The sequence below is a fragment of the Egretta garzetta genome, unplaced genomic scaffold (genome assembly GCF_000687185.1).
Source record: "Egretta garzetta isolate BGI_Z169 unplaced genomic scaffold, ASM68718v1 scaffold767, whole genome shotgun sequence".
Lineage (NCBI taxonomy): Eukaryota > Metazoa > Chordata > Aves > Pelecaniformes > Ardeidae > Egretta > Egretta garzetta.
In genome coordinates, this window is record NW_009260278.1 from 12236 (window position 1) to 28760 (window position 16525).

The 16525-nt window shown below is 45.4% G+C and overlaps 1 protein-coding gene and 2 long non-coding RNA genes across 3 annotated transcripts in view; all 3 read left to right on the forward strand.

The window, feature by feature from the left end:
* The window catches only part of TMX1 (thioredoxin related transmembrane protein 1), a 20234-nt gene extending 12205 nt beyond the window's left edge, over positions 1-8029 (forward strand). The window contains exons 2-8 of the mRNA XM_009642503.2: positions 11-143; positions 958-1003; positions 1517-1645; positions 3273-3318; positions 3401-3502; positions 5112-5181; positions 5922-8029. Of these exons, the coding sequence (XP_009640798.2) occupies positions 11-143; positions 958-1003; positions 1517-1645; positions 3273-3318; positions 3401-3502; positions 5112-5181; positions 5922-6100 (705 nt within the window). The 3' untranslated portion in view covers positions 6101-8029. The remainder of the gene's footprint in view (positions 1-10; positions 144-957; positions 1004-1516; positions 1646-3272; positions 3319-3400; positions 3503-5111; positions 5182-5921) is intronic.
* Positions 8030-10824: 2795 nt separating this feature from the next.
* Positions 10825-13546, forward strand: LOC118452667. The gene is made up of 4 exons (XR_004842474.1): positions 10825-11589; positions 12460-12791; positions 12862-13072; positions 13479-13546. It is a non-coding gene; the product is annotated as an uncharacterized LOC118452667 (long non-coding RNA).
* Positions 13547-14443: 897 nt separating this feature from the next.
* Positions 14444-16125, forward strand: LOC118452668. Its single transcript, XR_004842475.1, has 3 exons — positions 14444-14621; positions 15739-15829; positions 16049-16125. It is a non-coding gene; the product is annotated as an uncharacterized LOC118452668 (long non-coding RNA).
* Positions 16126-16525: the final 400 nt, after the last annotated feature.

The following is a 16525-nucleotide window of genomic DNA, read 5'->3' on the forward strand; positions in this document are numbered from 1 at the left end:
CCAGTGACAGACTTGTGCTGCCCCCAGCTATGCCCCTTGGTGCCCCGCCTGCCAGAACCTGCAGCCCGAGTGGGAGAAGTTTGCCGAGTGGGGCGAGGACCTGGAAGTGACCATTGCCAAAGTGGATGTCACGGAGCAGCCGGGTGAGAGTCTGCGCGCCCCCAACGCCCGCCCCGGGGCTCGGGGCTTCTGAGCCCCCGGGGAAGGGGGCCGGGGCAAGTGTGTGTGCTTTCAGCAAATAAACGGCATGGGTTAGGAATATTAAGGATCTTTTCCTGATCTCTCCTGAAGGCGGATTGCTCTCTGTAGACCACGCAGTCTCGTCTTTCTTAACAGAGAAAGGAAACGAGGGTTTCTCCAGAAAAGTGACTTGCAGGATTTCAGGGGGATTTTTGACCTTATTTTTTAGGCATCATACAGAGCAAAAATGTGGTTTCAGCCTTCCCTGTAGCAGTACCTCCCTTTTTTGGCAAAAGGGAGTGCAAGCAGTCCAGTCTCCCTCAGCTGAAGCTCACTTCTATGCGTTGCCCTCATTTCTTTGCCGGGTTTTGTAAAAATGACCTTCTCCATGCTGATAATTTTCTCCAAAGTCTCATAAGAACTTTTGAAACTTGCCTCACTTGGATTATTTTCTGCAAGCACCGGAGGTTGCAGGTCATGTGGGAAGAGAGCATCTCTCTCTGAAGAGCTGCAGCCAAAATAGTCAGGTAGAACAGTTATCCCCGGGCATCTATCTTTGCCCATGGAGAAATTTTCTCATTCATTGTCTGGGAGCAATTAGACTGTGTGCAGTACTTTGATACATACAAGTTTGTGTTTGATCGCAATTAAAGACTTTCACCTGGGAGCAGCTGTTTTTATTTCAGTGTGTGATAACATTGCAGTGTATAATAAAATGAATTGCCTTTTCTTATGCTAGAGTGTTCTACTATTCTGAAAATAGCTGTTTTCTTACAGGGTTAAGTGGACGATTTGTCATAACAGCTCTTCCCACCATCTATCAGTAAGTAGGCAATGCAGCAAGATTTTTTGGAGGAGAGAGGACTTTTTTTTTTTCCTTTTTTTGGGGGGGGGGAATGAATGAGATTTGCCATGCTCTTTAAGAATGTGAGTTACTTTACACAGAAACAACCGCTACCTTACCTGCTGTGACCTTACAGTACTGCCTGTTTTTTTTTTTTCTTTTCCCTTCAGGCCTTATTTATTCTATCTTTTAATGGGTGTTTCTGCAGGTTGATCTTAATACAGTTGTGTGGCAAGTGCATTGGGAAGATCGTTATCTTTGTATGGAATCACAGCCTAAAGCTAGCCCAGATACACGTGGAGTCAAGATTCTAGAAATACTTGTAATCAAGGTTTTTGGAAAACATTTCAGAGCCAATATCATCTAAAGCAAAGTAAAACTAAAAAAAAAAAAATAGGCAAGGAATTGAGAGGGAGGATGTTGAGTGGAAGCAAACACTGCATGCTTGGACTGTCAGAAATCAGGGACCTTTTTTGTTTGTTTGTTTTACAGCTGTAAAGATGGAGAGTTCAGGAGATACCAGGGTGCAAGAACTAAAACTGATTTCATAAATTTCATCAGTGACCAGGAATGGAAATCTATCGAACCGGTTTCATCATGGTTTGGTCCTTCTTCTTTCCTGTAAGTTTTGGTATGATTTTTATAATAATCTGTTGTCAAAGATACACACTTTAAGGACATGCTGGGACAGGTCCTTAGGTGTGCCGCGCCCGGTGCTACCTCCTCGTTAGCAGCTCATGCAGCAGCTCTGTGCTGGTAAGAAGTATGTGAACATGATGGGTGGGTTGGTCATCCCTCCTTCACCAGCTGTGGGAAGATTGTGTGCACTCATGTAGCAAAGGTGTCCTGAGCGAGGTTTATTTTTGAGACTTCAGATAGTTATTGGTGGCTGTATTGGTTTACTAAACTCTTGTAGGTAACTTACACTTGAAGTTCTTCTTTTGTTTATATGGCAGAAAGATGTTTTGCCCAGCTAAATTCTTGGAAGTCAGCAATAAAAACTAGAAAATAATATAGCAACATTTAAGAAGACGTATCTGTAGCCAAAATGGAAGGGTTGAAGGTTCCTTTGTTGAAGGAAAAGTGAAGTGGGGAGACTGTAGTCTGAGAAGAAACATGCTCTTTGGAATTCTTTCTGGTTTTGGGGCTTTGATGTGCTTTTAGTTGTTGCTGCATGTGCAGCATGTGTGTGGTGGTTTCAGAGCAGTTGAGTAACTCGGAGTGATAAAGCACGTTGGGGACACCATTAGTTGAGGCAAAGGAACCCAATAGTTGATGGGTTTTCTTCTGGTAGAGCAATGATGGCTGAAACACCTCTGTGCTAACTGTACTGTGCTGTAGCAGTGCTCAGTTTATGAAGTGTTACGCTAGACTGAAATTTTACATTTTTTGCTGCTCTTCTAGGAAGTTCAGCTTTGTTACTTTGTCTACTCACAGTGCTGTTTGAATCTTCAAACTGCGCGGTTGATCTCCTACAAAATATTGGCTCACGCCAAGGAATATGTGAAACGGGGTACTAATTTTAGGATTAATAAGTTTTCTATTAGAAGTGTACAGTGCCAGCTCCACTTCTTGTGCATACTAAACCAGTTTGCAGGCTGCTTCTACGGCTCACTCTTGAGCAACTTAGGTTGGCTTAATGTTTCAAATTCTCCTTTCCTTTACGGAGAGTGAATACTTAATGCTGAAGTTCCACAATAACAGGGGAATGTCAGAATAGGCAGGATATACATGGCAGATAGCCTGGTCTTTTTCACCTGTATGTAAAATACAGCCAAACATGTCTGAAGGTCTCTCAGTTCTTATATAACCTGCTGTTGGGTGTGGGTTTTTTTTAATAGGTTAATTTTTTGTTTTAATAAAATCTCCAGGTGCTTAATTCTTAATATCTTGAACAGAGTTCCAGCTGGCTTCTTGCAGACTGTTGGTCCAAATATAACTTAGAACATAAACAAAAGTAACTGAAACTTGTATGTTAGCAGATCCAAGGCAAGGAAGTTTGTGAAGCTGTAGTTGTCCATATGTGGAACATCATACAAGCTGATGTTGGTACCGAAGGTAGCTTCATGGGAAACAAGTGTTTATTGAAGTAAAAGACAAAACTCCCAAGTAATTAAAAGGGAAATCAGATGTGAGCAGGAAGTTGTTCAATGTGGGACTAAATAATGACCAGTCAGGCAAATCAGAAGATACAGGTATGTGACTGGATTAAAGATGTTTTCAGTTACTTTTTTCTGCTTTCTTTCAGGATGAGCAGTATGTCAGCTTTGTTCCAGTTGTCAATGTGGATCAGGGTATGTGCTTAGATCTCTATTTTATCTTAACAGACATGATATTTGGCTATTCTTGGAATAATTCTCTTGTCTTTTATTCCAGCACTGCCATGGTTATTTAACAGAAAATGTTGGAATACCAGTCTGGGGCTCATATGCCGTTTTTGCGTTGGCAACTCTATTCTCGGGACTGATACTGGGACTTGTAAGTGAAGCACTTGAAACAGATTGGCTTGTGACTGCTGTGTGTGACACTAATGCTGCCTTTGTGTTGATCTTTAATAGTCAGACCAGGTGTTCTTGGGGTACCTAGCCTGTTGAGCTGGAAGACTGGGACAGGGAGCAGAACGAAGCCCCCATAATCCAAGGGGAAATGATTAGTGACCTGCTACACCACTTAGACACACAAAAGTCTATGGGGCCGGATGGGATCTGCCCAAGGGTGCTGAGGGATCTGTCAGAAGCACTCACCAAGCCGCTCTCCATCATTTATCAGCAGTCCTGGCTAACTGGGGAGGTCCCAGCTGACTGGAGCTTGGCAAATATGACAACTACCTATGAGAAGGGCTGGAAGGAGGATTTGGGGAACTACAGGCCTGTCCGCCTCGGTGCTGGAGAAGGTTATGGAGCAGATTATGCTGAGTGCCATCACGTGGCACGTACAGGACAACCAGGCAGTCAGGCCCAGCCAGCATGGGTTTATGAAAGACAGGTCCTGCTTGACCAACCTGATCTCCTTCTATGACAGTGACCCACTTAGTGCATGAGGGAAAGGCTGTGGATGTTGTCTACCTGGACTTTAGTAAAGCCCTTGGCACTGTTTCCCATAGCATTCTCCTGGAGAAACTGGTTGCTCATGGCTTGGAGGGGCGTGTTCTTTGCTGGGTAAAAAACTGGCTGGGTGGCCAGAGAGTTGTGGTGAATGGAGTTAAATCCAGTTAGCGGCTGGTTACAAGTGGTGTCCCCCAAGGCTCAGTGTTGGGGCCAGTTCTGTTTAACATCTTTATCAATGATCTGGACGAGGGGATTGAGGGCACCCTCAGTCAGTTTGCAGATGACACCAAGCTGGGTGGGAGTGTTGATCTGCTGATTAAAGGGTCACACACTCCACACAGAGCTTTCCTGCAAGCCGGGGTTTTCTGCTGCTCCCTCCTCCCCGGGCACAGCGCATGGCTCCAGGAGGAGATGTACAACAAGCATTACCTTTAATCTCATGACACAAGGTGATTCGCTCTTTGATCATGTGCGCTCCTACGTTTGATAGGAAAGGTGGCCAACCTCATGTGCAAAAAGGACAGTGAGGGAGGCACAGGCCAGGCTGAATATTTCTCCTTGGAAAACCATTTTGTGTCCAGAGAAGGGGAACGAAGCTGATGAGGGGTCTGGAGCTCAAGGCTGATGGGGAGTAGCTCAGGGACCTGGGGGTGTTCAGCCTGGAGAAGAGAAGGCTGAGGGGAGACCTTATCGCTCCCTACAACTGCCTGACAGGAGGGTGTTAGTCAGGTGGGGGTTGGTCTTGTCTCCCAAGTAACAGGCCTCAAGTTGCATCAGGGGAGGTTTAGATTGGACATTAAAGAAATTTCTTCACTGAAAGAGTGGTCAAGCACTGGAACAGGCTGCCCAGAGAGGTGGTGGAGTCGCCATCCCTGGAGGTTTTTAAAAAAAAATGAGGTGCTTGGTTTAGTGGTGGCTTCGGCACTGCTGGGTTAACAGTTGGACGCTATGATCTTAAGGGTCTTTTCCAACCTAAGTGATTCTCTAATTCTAATGTGCAGGATGTTTAGAGGTTTAAACTTGTCTTTCTTTGGTTTCAGATAATGGTGTTCTTAGCAGACTGTATCTGTCCATCCAAAAGGCACAGACCACCGCAGTACCCTCACTCAAGTAAGCCCCCTGTATACTTCTAATTCTGTGAAGCTGTTTGGTAAATCTTATTTAATAAATATTGGTATGTAACTCGTGTCTGCAGGACATAACATTTAGTGTAGAAGTTTACACTTGTGACTGATGCTTTGCTTTACAAGCAGCTGCTTGCCCTTGGGGTTTATAGTGGATTTATATTTTGTATTTAGCTAAAGCTAAACTATTTAAAAAAAAACCCCAAACATTTTTAGGAGATAGAAAGATGTTTTTACAGCATTTTCATACCTGCAAGGTACAAAATTCCATATGTGCAGGGAGATAAAAGTTTTGAGTGGAGCTCTGAGTGTTGCTAAGCTGGGGGTTTGCATGAGTTTTAGAGGCAAAGTGAGGATTAAAAGTGAATTTGCGTCTCTCTGGATAGTAAGTGATTGGGGTTAGGCGCTGGAATTTTTCAAGGTAATCTTAGAAAGTCATGGAAGAAGGTCTGAATGAACCTTTATGGTTTGTAGGGACCTGGCTCATTTTTTTCAAGGCTGCAGGAAGTTTTATATTACCTTGTCTGCGTAGTCTAATCTGTTAATACTTGACCTGTGCGTAACTTCTTGCTAGCAACAATTCTACCTAAGGCAGCTTAAGTGACTGTTACTGGAAAGTGCTCCCTGGTTAAATTCATTACATCACGGGCTAGCACAGAATTTTAAAGTGTATTTCACATGGTAATGGTATTTATTTGTGGGTGCATATTTTCCTTTCTCCTTAAGGAAAGCTAGCTCCAGAGTCCGCTCAGCTGCTGAAAAAACTGGATGAAGAGCAAGAAGCAGATGAGGAAGATATCTCAGATGATGAAACGGAGGGTAAAGAGGTGTCTGACAGAAACTCGTCACCGAATGCTGTAAGGCAGCGCCCAGTGAACACTGCTGCTACGGTGGATAAATCTTAGCTTTGTTTGCATGCAGGATTAGTGTTTGAGTCACCAGCTCAAAAGGAGATAAATGTCAAATCCTTCAGCTTGAAGAGAAGAATGATTCCTGTCATGGTAATAATGATGCATTTCATGAATTCAGGAAAAAAAAAAAAGTTTGGCATCAGGTATTGAAAACAAACATGCTGTTGGAAACGGCTGAAACTTCTCCTGTCTGTGCACAGAGAGGCGCCAAGAAATAATTTATGTGGCTTCTTGAATGACTTGTTCTATAGGGAATTTTTTTTTTTTAACAGAATGTAAACCAGTGTACTTGTTGCATTAGGGAGCATTAGCAAGGAAAATGCACTAACCTGTTTGCTGTTCAAGCATTCAAAAAGGTTGCTCGGTATAAATGTATCTATTGTGCTCTGAAGAAATGCTGAGGGGAAAAGTTTCCTTCAGTTATGGGACGTGTTCCAGGCTTTTTATGTGACAAAAACTGCTTTCTGCTATGACAATGAGTGCTACCCCCCCACCCCCAATCTTTCTTCTTCCAAAGACATGAAAGTTGCTGTCTTCATTTAGAGGAGCAGAAGTTGCCCTCTGAACAAAAGCTAGAGAGCTTGTCTTTGCCATCCTCCCAGGTGAAGTTACCACAAACGGCTCTGTGTAGTGTGGATCCTCTGGCTGACCAGAAACCTGCTATTTGCATCGATTTCTTTTAGAAAAGGCTGTAGAAAACTGTATGAGCTTCTTGGCGAAGTAATTCTTCTCTAGAAAAAATTACAAGTAGCACCGTGAAGTCGTGTTTGTCTCTGACTCCGATTCAGATGGGAATAGTTTACACGCAGGGTTCTCTGCTGAATGAGAAATCCTATGCATTCATCCTGCTGGATGGCAGTAGGACTCTGCTTATTTTTAATATATCATCAGTAATTACTGCTTAATCAAATTTTACTGCAAATCCGGTCAGGCTGTACCTGGTCTGAAGTTGAAATAACTGCTGCTTAATTTCTTTTGCAGACAGAGATCCTTTTCTGTTTTTACAAAACCATCTTGAAACAATATACCCTCATACTTTCTTTAAAAAAATGTAGCTTACTGTTTTCTGTATGGTGTTTGTTTTCACTGCATAGAAATAAAAAGAATGCACACGTGCATCGGACCAGTGTTATCTTGCATCGCTTGTAAAGACTTTTTCATATTCTTCCAGTTAATTTCCAAAGTATTTGTAAGGGAAGGGTTAGCCTAATGCTGAGCACACTTAGGTTTTTTGACAAGCCTGTTCTTGCTGGTTTTTTTTGTTTTGGTTTGGGTAATTTTGGTTTTTTAGTTGTGTTGGTTTGGGGTTTTTTTTTTTTTTTACGTTGTTCATCTGAGTGGGTTTGCGGGACTGGCAGTTGATAAATCTGTGTCAATAGTAAACTTGGCCGTGAGTAATTAAGACTGCAAACATAGAAATGCTCTTGATGTTTTCACTGCAGCCTGGCTCTCTAAAGCCAGGCTCTCCTAGTGATTATTAAGAAGACAGAGCATCAGACAAGGAGCTTAGAGCGAACTCTGCGGGATATGAAAGAAACATTGGGGAAAACTTCAGAGCTCTTGCGGGTGAATTGGCTCGTAAAGCTGTTTAAGACTAAGCTGTGGCTTTTGTCAGTCTTGAATGCTTTGTCAGTTGCATTTTAAGTATATCTGATAGATCCTAATTCATCCTCCATTTTATGAATAGAAAAAAAGTGATTCAGCTACCCAAGTATCTGCGTGAATCTTCCAACAAGTTCTTAGATGAGTAAGAGGAGTTGTTACGTGTGTCCTGGAACGTCCTCCTTTGACTCTTTCTTTCTTTCTTTTTTCTTTTTCTTAACATTGGTGCTCCGGAATGACTTACGATTTCGGTGCTGGGCTATGTGTTAGGAAGATAATAACTGATGCTTGAAAGGGCTTTTTTTTTTTTTTTTTTTTTTTGGTTAAAATATGAGTGTTGCTGTCACTTTTAAATCTCCAACTTCTCCTGGTGTTTGAAGACCACTGTGTGCCGTAAATGCCCTTAAGGTGTTGGTCTTGTGGGATTGCCTTAAATTCTCCAAAAGTTTAGCTCTTAGCCTTTGTCACTAGTAAAATAAAGCAATAAATCCGTGATGCACTAAGGAGAATGAGTAGTGCTGTGTTTGGTAAATGGTGTATTTTGTTAGTTTGGAGAGGGCTTGAGAAGACGGGACGCAGAAATGCTGGATGCTGCTGTTAGGGAAAAGTGTTGAATTGTTTTAAAAGCTGAACTACATGGGCTAACTCTGCTTCAAATATACTTAAATGTAGCTGTTAGAAATGCAGGGGTTTGTAATTTTTCAGTTACTTTAAGACTGTGCAATATAGAAAGTATATGCTGATAACTTTTGCTAACTTGATTTTAAAAGAACAAACGACTTTTTTTTATTTTTTTTCCTTGCTCTACTTGTAGACTCCTGGTTTAACAAGAACTTCTAGCACTATTTTACCTTGCCTTTGCCTTCTGCACACCTACCTTTTCTTACTGCCTCCCTGCCTCAGGCAAGTAACCAAAATTCCAAGACCGCCTCTTTAATCCTGTGTTCTGAGTTGCTGGAATGCAGCCTCTGCGCGGCAGACCTATGCGTGTGATAGCGTAACTTCTGCAAGTTCTGATTATCCGTAGGCAGCCTGTGTTTGCTGATCTCTGTAAATCTTACTGTTCACGTTTTCAATAATATTATGGTTTTGTCCTGTGAATATTTAAGTTTCTTGATAGTATTTTTTTTTTTAAAATCTATGTTCCAAAGATGTTTACTGAGGCTGAGCGAAGGTTGCAATGTAACAAATGTGCGTCAGAGCCTGTCCTTTGTGTGTATTGATGATGCTTGAATATCAGTTTTGTAAAAGTCAGACTGCCCTTTCCATATCATCACCTTGACTGAGCATGTCCAATCTAATTCCAGAAGAAATAAATTAACTGTAACAATACTTTTTTTAATGTTTCAGAGAGTCTTCAAGTAAAAAATAACCACCGGCTTTGGATTCCTGTGTCGTGTCTTTTTTTAAGGCTGTAATCTTGCTGGTTAGCAGTGAAGCAAAACTGCAGCTATTTCCACGGAAAAAAGTAGTAACGCTATAGCTAACAAACGACTTGGGGTAAGTCTTTTCAAAAAAGACAAGTTGGAATAATACTTCAAACTAAAGCTGCACTGAGGGACTTGTCTTTTTCAGCTGAGGCCAGCTTGAGTATCTCATGGTAGTGCAAGCTCACCACCTACCATTTTGGTTATAGATGGTTTGGGAAGGAGCATTTGTGCATGCCTGGCTTAGACAGCGATGGTAATAAAGTGGGTTCATGTGTTGCAAAAAGAGTGTAGGCTGGAGCTGACAAATGATGTTTTAAAATTCAGTTCTTTGTAACATTTTTTCTGTATTTGCGTAAAATACATGCAAATCATATTTCAGCTACAGATGGACTCCTCCCCTCTTCCACCTACACGCTGTATATTAAATCTTAACAGCTGAAGGGGTCAACATTGGTGACTTTATCTTGGAGTGGGAAGCTTAATTCAGAATTGTACGAGTTCTGAAATGAAAGAGGCTGCTTGAGGAGGCAAGAAATCCAGACATGGTATGCTCAAAGCACTGCTGGGTAACAGCCAGCCCAGTGCAAAACTCTTCTCAGAGAGACTGTCTTGCCTGTTCCCTTGCTCGTTCCTGTCTCTTCTCTTAGGAGCACTGAGATCATGGATCTCTGGGTATGGACTCAGTCTGAAAGCGTGGAGTTTTCCGGGAAAGTGCAATAATCCTCTCCCAGTTCCTCCCCAGCAGGAACAAGGAATATGTATTGCCTGGGGAATTAAGGGGATGCTCATACAAGCCTAACTTCCCTACTCTTCCACTCTATATATCATGTGTACAACAGAAAATAATAGCTAGTCCAAAAGGGAAAAAAAAATGAGGTAAAAGTCAAACTGAAATATATTTAGATACTGGGACTAGCTTGACGAGAAACAAAAAAGCAACTGTGCTTCGCTGGCAGTCTGTTTGCCAGATTGCCAAAGTCAGCCACAGATTTGGTTTTGAAATGAATAGTTTCGGTTATGACAAAGATTGATGGGGAGGGAGAAATTTCAGTGTGTTATAGCACTGTTTCAGTGTTGAGAAACACCCAAATACAATGTCAGTATTAATTTTAAGGGTTCTTTGCCTAACGAAGAGGGAATCTGTCTCCTGCAGCTGTCTCACCTCTTTGTTTGCATCAGCTGAAGTTCTTGGTTTGACCTGAACAGCATCAGCTTTGGCTCTTCCCTGAATTTTCCTTCTGACCACTATTCTGGCTAATACCAGACAGTCCGCTCTCAGGTCAGCTTTTCTTAGAATCATAGAATCATTAAGGTCAGAAAAGACCTCCAAGATCATCAAGTCCAACTGTCAACCCAACACCACTGTGCCTACTAAACCATATCCTGAAGTGCCACATCTACACGTTTTCTGAATACCTCCAGGGATGGGGACTCCACCACCTCTCTAGGCAGCTTGTTCCGATGCTTGACCACTCTTTCAGTAAAGAAATTTTTCCCAATGTCCAACCTAAACCTCCCCTGGCACAACTTGATGCCATTTCCCACCATCCCATCGCCCATTACCTGGGAGCAGAGCCCGACCCCCCCTGGTTCCCCCCCTCCTCTCAGGCTCCCCTCAGCCTCCTCTGCTCCAGGCTGAACACCCCCAGCCCCTCCCCAGCAGCCTTGTTCTCACCCATTCTCTTTCTTTACCTTGCTGAACTCCTTATTTTGCTGCTAGCTTTATCAACTTCAGTAACTTTCTAGAAGAAGAGATTCTGCCTCAGTCTGCCCTTTTTCCTCACTTTTCCATATTTACCTCTTTAAAACTTCCCAGATACAAGTTTCATTTCTGTTAAGCATTACTTACAGAAATTTTCTTAACTGCAACGCACATCTGGAAAGCCAACTCTTAGGTATGGATCTGATGTTCAATAGCCATCTTTAATCTGTGAAAGGAATAAATGTATTTCCTTTGCCTGGTGAAGCACCAGAGTATATAAGTATCTCTATTGTAGTCCTTCTTGTATTTGACCTTAACTTCTTGCATACGAAAGCCACCCTTCCAAAAAGCCCCTAGAACCCTATTCCTGGCAAGAAAAACCTGAGGAGGTGCTGGTTTTGGATGGCCTGAATTCCTTCTATCTTCTGTGTCAATGGGGAGAGCCTGGAGCTACCAGAGATGCTGGGCACGAAGAAACGGGCAAGATGTTATCCATGGCCGTGCTGGTGGAGTAGCTGTGCTGCAGGAGTAAGAGGGGTGCGAGGACCTTTCAAGGGGGTGTGATGTTGTTACTCCCCGAGAAGGAAAGATGGCTGAGCAAAGCCTTTCCTCACCCATGCCTGCTGGGCCTGGCTGCTTTCTGTGTGTAGGCTATCTCAGTCCCTGGGTCTCCCAGGAAAATATCACCCATTTCCCTCATGGAAGCTTCCTGGCTGATTTCTTAGATGACTGGAGAATGTTCTCCAAGGGTAAGTAATTGTTTCCTCCTCTTCCTCCTCTTTTCCGCGTCCCTTTGCCAGTTATTTGGGAAGGACACGTCTTATACAGAGGTTTTTTTCTTGTATTTGAACAGGGCTTTGCTAACAACAACTTGAGATGAAGTACTCGGTAGTAAGCAGGCTTTGGTGTGGGCTCTACATATGCCCAGCTGATCAGAAATAGAAATTACATCTGATGTGCCTACCTTAGGCTAGAGCTTGTGCCTGTGGCCAAACTCCCCAGAGTTTCCTGAGCTGCTGAAAGTTCTGTTGTGAGCGGGGATGCTATAACACAGGAGCTGATTAATGAAATCCTGCGTGAAGATGAATGGAAGCAAAGCGTTTCCGAAATGTCTCTTGTTCAGGGAGAATGATCCCTGTGCAATCTCTGCTACGCTATATTTTTAAATGCAAGGAGTTCGTAGTCAGTTTGACGTGCATGGTAGGCGGCGGCGTGACAGGTTTCAAAAGGAGCTGTCTGGTTTGATGCGTCAGTTGTCAGAGCCCAAGGTGATCCATCCCCTTCCAGACCCGTCAAGGCCACAGCCAGTTGTCAGCCCAGCTGGGAGGGGGGAGCAATTGCTGAAGCTGGCCAGGGCCCCTCCCCCAGAGTGGCATTTAAGTTTTTCTTGGATTTTTCTGTATGTTTTCTTAAGCGTGAGAGACAGCAAGAACAAACCCTGCCAGGAGCTGTTGGCCCCAGGGGGAAGAGTTCTTTTTCTTGATGCTCTGCTGAAGTTCTGCAGCCGCGACTAAAACTCAAACCGCCATGGGGTGGTGTAGCTGGGCTGGAGGAGGATGCCAGCATGGCACCCCGTCAGAGGCATAATTCAAACATCTTTTTAAAAATTATTTTTGCAGGATATGCTTGAAGTCTCACAGCTTCTCCATGGTATTCTGATGTCCTACAGCCACTTTGGAAAACACCTCATTTGTCTTCTGCACGCCCGGGAAACCGAGAACCCAGCTGTAGGCTGCTACAGGGGGGTCAGCTCCTGGTGAGATTGGGGCCAGATCTGCCTGCAGGACTGCATATGGGGAGTGTGGAGACGGGAATCTCCCACCTCAGGAGGAGCTGGAGGGCGTTGCTCTTCACTTTTATCTGTTATAATTAGGTAGTAGACCAAGACCTAATGCTCATCACGCTGCTCTAAGACCTCAAAGGCTCCAAACTTAGATCTGCTCCGTTCTGGGTATGTATATACATATATATTTAAAAATAGATATATATTTTTTAATTGCTTTAAAGCACGTCTCCCACAGGGTTGCCCTAACTTTGTGCTGGAGAGCTGTGGAAGAAATTGCATGGCCAAAAGGAGAGCAAGTGGAAAGGAGCCAACTGACCACGTGGTGGCAACATGGAGATGCTATGTGAAGGTTGCTTGGACCTGTGTTCCACTGGAGGAAATGTCACTTCTACAGAGGGACCTGAAGTGATTTCATAGCTTAAAAGAGGATGGCAAAAGCATGAAATGTAAATATTTTTCGTTGTTCTAAAGGAGACAAGGGATATGGGAGCAATATGTACCTGTGAGTAAGCTGTGCACCTTGTGCTGTGGATTCCTGTAGTGTAGCTACATGGTATGGACCGAACAAATGGGAAAAGCAGGTTACAGATTGGTGAGAAATTTCTGAATGAAAGGACACTAGGAAATGAAAAATTAACACTGAGCTAGAGGAAGCGCAGCAGGAAGTCACCGTGCAGCAATATGGGGATGGGCTGGAGGTAACGATAGGAAGGCAAAATGTCTTAACTCCTGCTTTGTGCTTTGGGTGGATGGAGTCATTTTGTGGTGATTGGGATCATCACTGGAACTGTGATGGGAGAAAACATTGAATGGGGCAGAGAAAAAACTCTTCTTTCTCCTCTGTATTTACAGGAGATGGTGTGAACCCGCTCTGGCTGCTCCTGTTTCCATGCAAGACTTCGCCCTCTTCCAGAATGAAGTAAGTGTCCCATGTGCGAGCTGCATGCACCTACGCTTTGGGTGGCATCCCCAGTGGGTCAGTGCCTTGCCGGGAGGATCTGCTCCTGTAGGGAGCAGCATCAGGAACACATCCCCAGCGCTGTGGCATGTCTCTTAGCTGGCCAGAGCGTGCTGTCTTCAGGGGCAGGTTGTTCTGGAGCCCCAGGTTGCTGGGGAGCGGCTGGGGGAACTGGGGGTGTTCAGCCTGGAGCAGAGGAGGCTGAGGGGAGCCCTCATCGCTCCCTACAACTGCTGGAGAGGAGGGGGGAGCTGGGGGGGTCGGGCTCTGCTCCCAGGGAAGGGGCGATGGGACGAGGGGAAACGGCCTCAAGTTGTGCCAGGGCAGGGTGAGGTTGGATATTGGGAAAAATTTCTTTACTGAAAGAGTGGTTCCGACCTAAACGATTCTGTGATTCTATGTACTCAAGAAGCACATCCTCAAAAGCTGTTGCCATTCACCCTTCCAGGCTTCCTGTGCTCCTTGTTCCTTTTTCTGCTGTATATCGTGCTCGGCCGAGAAGACGGAGCCGGTGGAGAAGGGAGCCTGGGAAGGCAGGAGGTGGCTGGGGGCAGCAAAGGTGGCTGCTGCCGTAGCTGGCTCCTGACTCCACGGGGCAGGCGATGGGGAAACCCCAGGGCAGGAGCAGCATTTCGGCTGCTATGGGGAAAACCGGGCTTGCCTGTGTGTCCTCCTTGATGGGGCTCTACGGCTGCCTGGCTGCACAGGGCTCGGAGGGGAAGAAAGGTTCTGGAAAAGGCAGGCGGTGAGCAGAGCCGCAGCCCTGCCCCAGGGCTCCTGCCTGTGCTGCAGCTGCGGCTGGCTAGATTTTCTGCCCCGTGAATGAGGATAAAACCTGGTTTTGTCTTTAGGGCAGCAAATGTCAGGGCTTTTTCCTCTCTGCTTGCTGCGATGCCGTAAGCCAAATCGGCTCTGTGCCTACACCTGGTGTGCGTGTCCCAGCGGGATCCCTGCCAGAGCTGCCGGCGAGGCAGGGCGCTGCTGTCGGAGGTGCTGGGGGAGCGCATCAACCTGATTGCTCCTGTGCCAAACGACAGGTACGACGTACGTGGGGCTGCCCGCTTCGAAAGTGTAATCCCCGCTGCCAAAAATACTGCAGAAAAGGCATGCGCCGTTTAAGTTGCCAAATAAATTGAATACAGGAGTGTACCACATAATCCTGCCCCTAAAGAAGAACGTAGCCTTGTTACTTAAATCCCTAATTCCCAAGTTTTGAGCTGAGATCTGCTCCATGGGGTGTTTTGCTTGAATTAAATATATCGATACTCTGTTTGCTTCAACAACTGTGAATAGGGAGGGCAGCATAACAAACCAGTTCAGCATTGCTTCCCATAAGGACGGGGAAGACATTTTTTAGATTTTTCTAGAGCCCCGTGGGCTGCGGGAGGAGCTTGCTGGTCCCTGCATGCAGGGTGGCTCCAGCACGGAGCTGTTTCCAGCTCCTGCTTCATCTAGGAGCAACAACGGCCAGCGGAGACACAGATGCAGGATCCTGGTTTGGAGATTTCCCCATTCTGGTATCATTAACCCTGTTTTGCCAGCTGCGCCAATTAGTCGTTCCCCTGTCCCCTTATTCGTACTCACTTTGCCATCCCTCCTCAGTCCCTTCAATCCCGACACGGATCAGGCCCTTCCCCTCTCTGTTTTTTCTGGCTGGATTTGCAGAAGTGGTTTATTTACAAATCTCTCCAGAACTGGCCTCTTACGCTTAAAAGTGACGGGGGTATTGGTTGAAGGAAAGCTGATTTTTGACAAACTCAGCACGAGAATGAGAACAGATGGGGACTTTGATGAATTAGATATTGCTAAATGTTGTCCTCCTGCAAATCAGCTTGGTTTTCCCTATTAGCATAAGAAGCAGGAAAAAGGATTTAATTTCTCTAAACATTTCCCCTTAATGATCTACCTCTCCAGCTTAGAGATTTATATTGCTGCTTATCAGCAAAGCAGCTGAATTCCTTCCACAGAAAATCGACTGCAATTTCAAGTTGATTTCTGGCACTTCTCCCTCCCTGGGATGAGAACTGTGCTTAGGAGAGGTGGTTGCTGTTTTTAAATGGTATCAATTCAGGTTTTTATGTGTTTTTAGGTTGATTTAACGGAGTGATTTTTTTTTTTAATTTTTTTTTTTTTTTTTTTTTAAATTTTTTAAAGGGTCAGGAGGAGGCAGCAGCACATTCTGGCGATGCTTTAGGCTCTTAGCCCCCATCTGGCAGCTCTCCTGTGCTCTGATGCCTCTGCCGTGGTGAGTCGCAGCACGCAGGGTCCCTGAGCAGGGTGGAGGGTGGCCCTCCTGGCTGCCCTGGGATCGATCGGGGGGCCCAATCCATGGCACCCCACCAGCACGCACAGCATCCCGCACTGATGCGGGACATGGCTTGGGAGGCTGGCAGAGCTGGTGGGCATCGTGGTAGGGGTTGTCCCGCCTGCGCTAAGAGCTGCCCCTCTCTGTTACCTTTTCCAGGTGGTCTGAGCTTCGAGGGTGGAAGTCTTGTGAAACGGGGTATGAACAGCAGTGTGGCTCCTGTGCTTAAATTGCACCGTGCTTCGTCCTCAACCTGAGGGATTTACAGCCTGGCTGGGTGGGATCCAAAAAAGCACCAAAGGCAGCAGAGCTCTCCCCGCCGCTGGGCTGGCTCTGCGGGAGAGCCCAGCCTGCATGGCCATGGGTGCACAGCGGGGCTGAAGCCGGCAGCAGACGTCTCTGCCCGCGGAAGGATGCAGTGCTCAGCAGCTTCTTGCTCTTCCCTTGTGGTATCCATCTTCCATTCCGTCACACTGCTCTGAAATGCAGTCCTAAGAGCAGGCGGTGAACTCGGGGTATCCCGAGATCCGTGCTTCACCTCCGCACGCTCCAACACTAAGCTCGCTGTGCCCGTGGCACGTAGGGGTAGTCCAGCTCGCCTGGATGGCTGCACTGCAAGCAAGGAGTTGGGGGGCT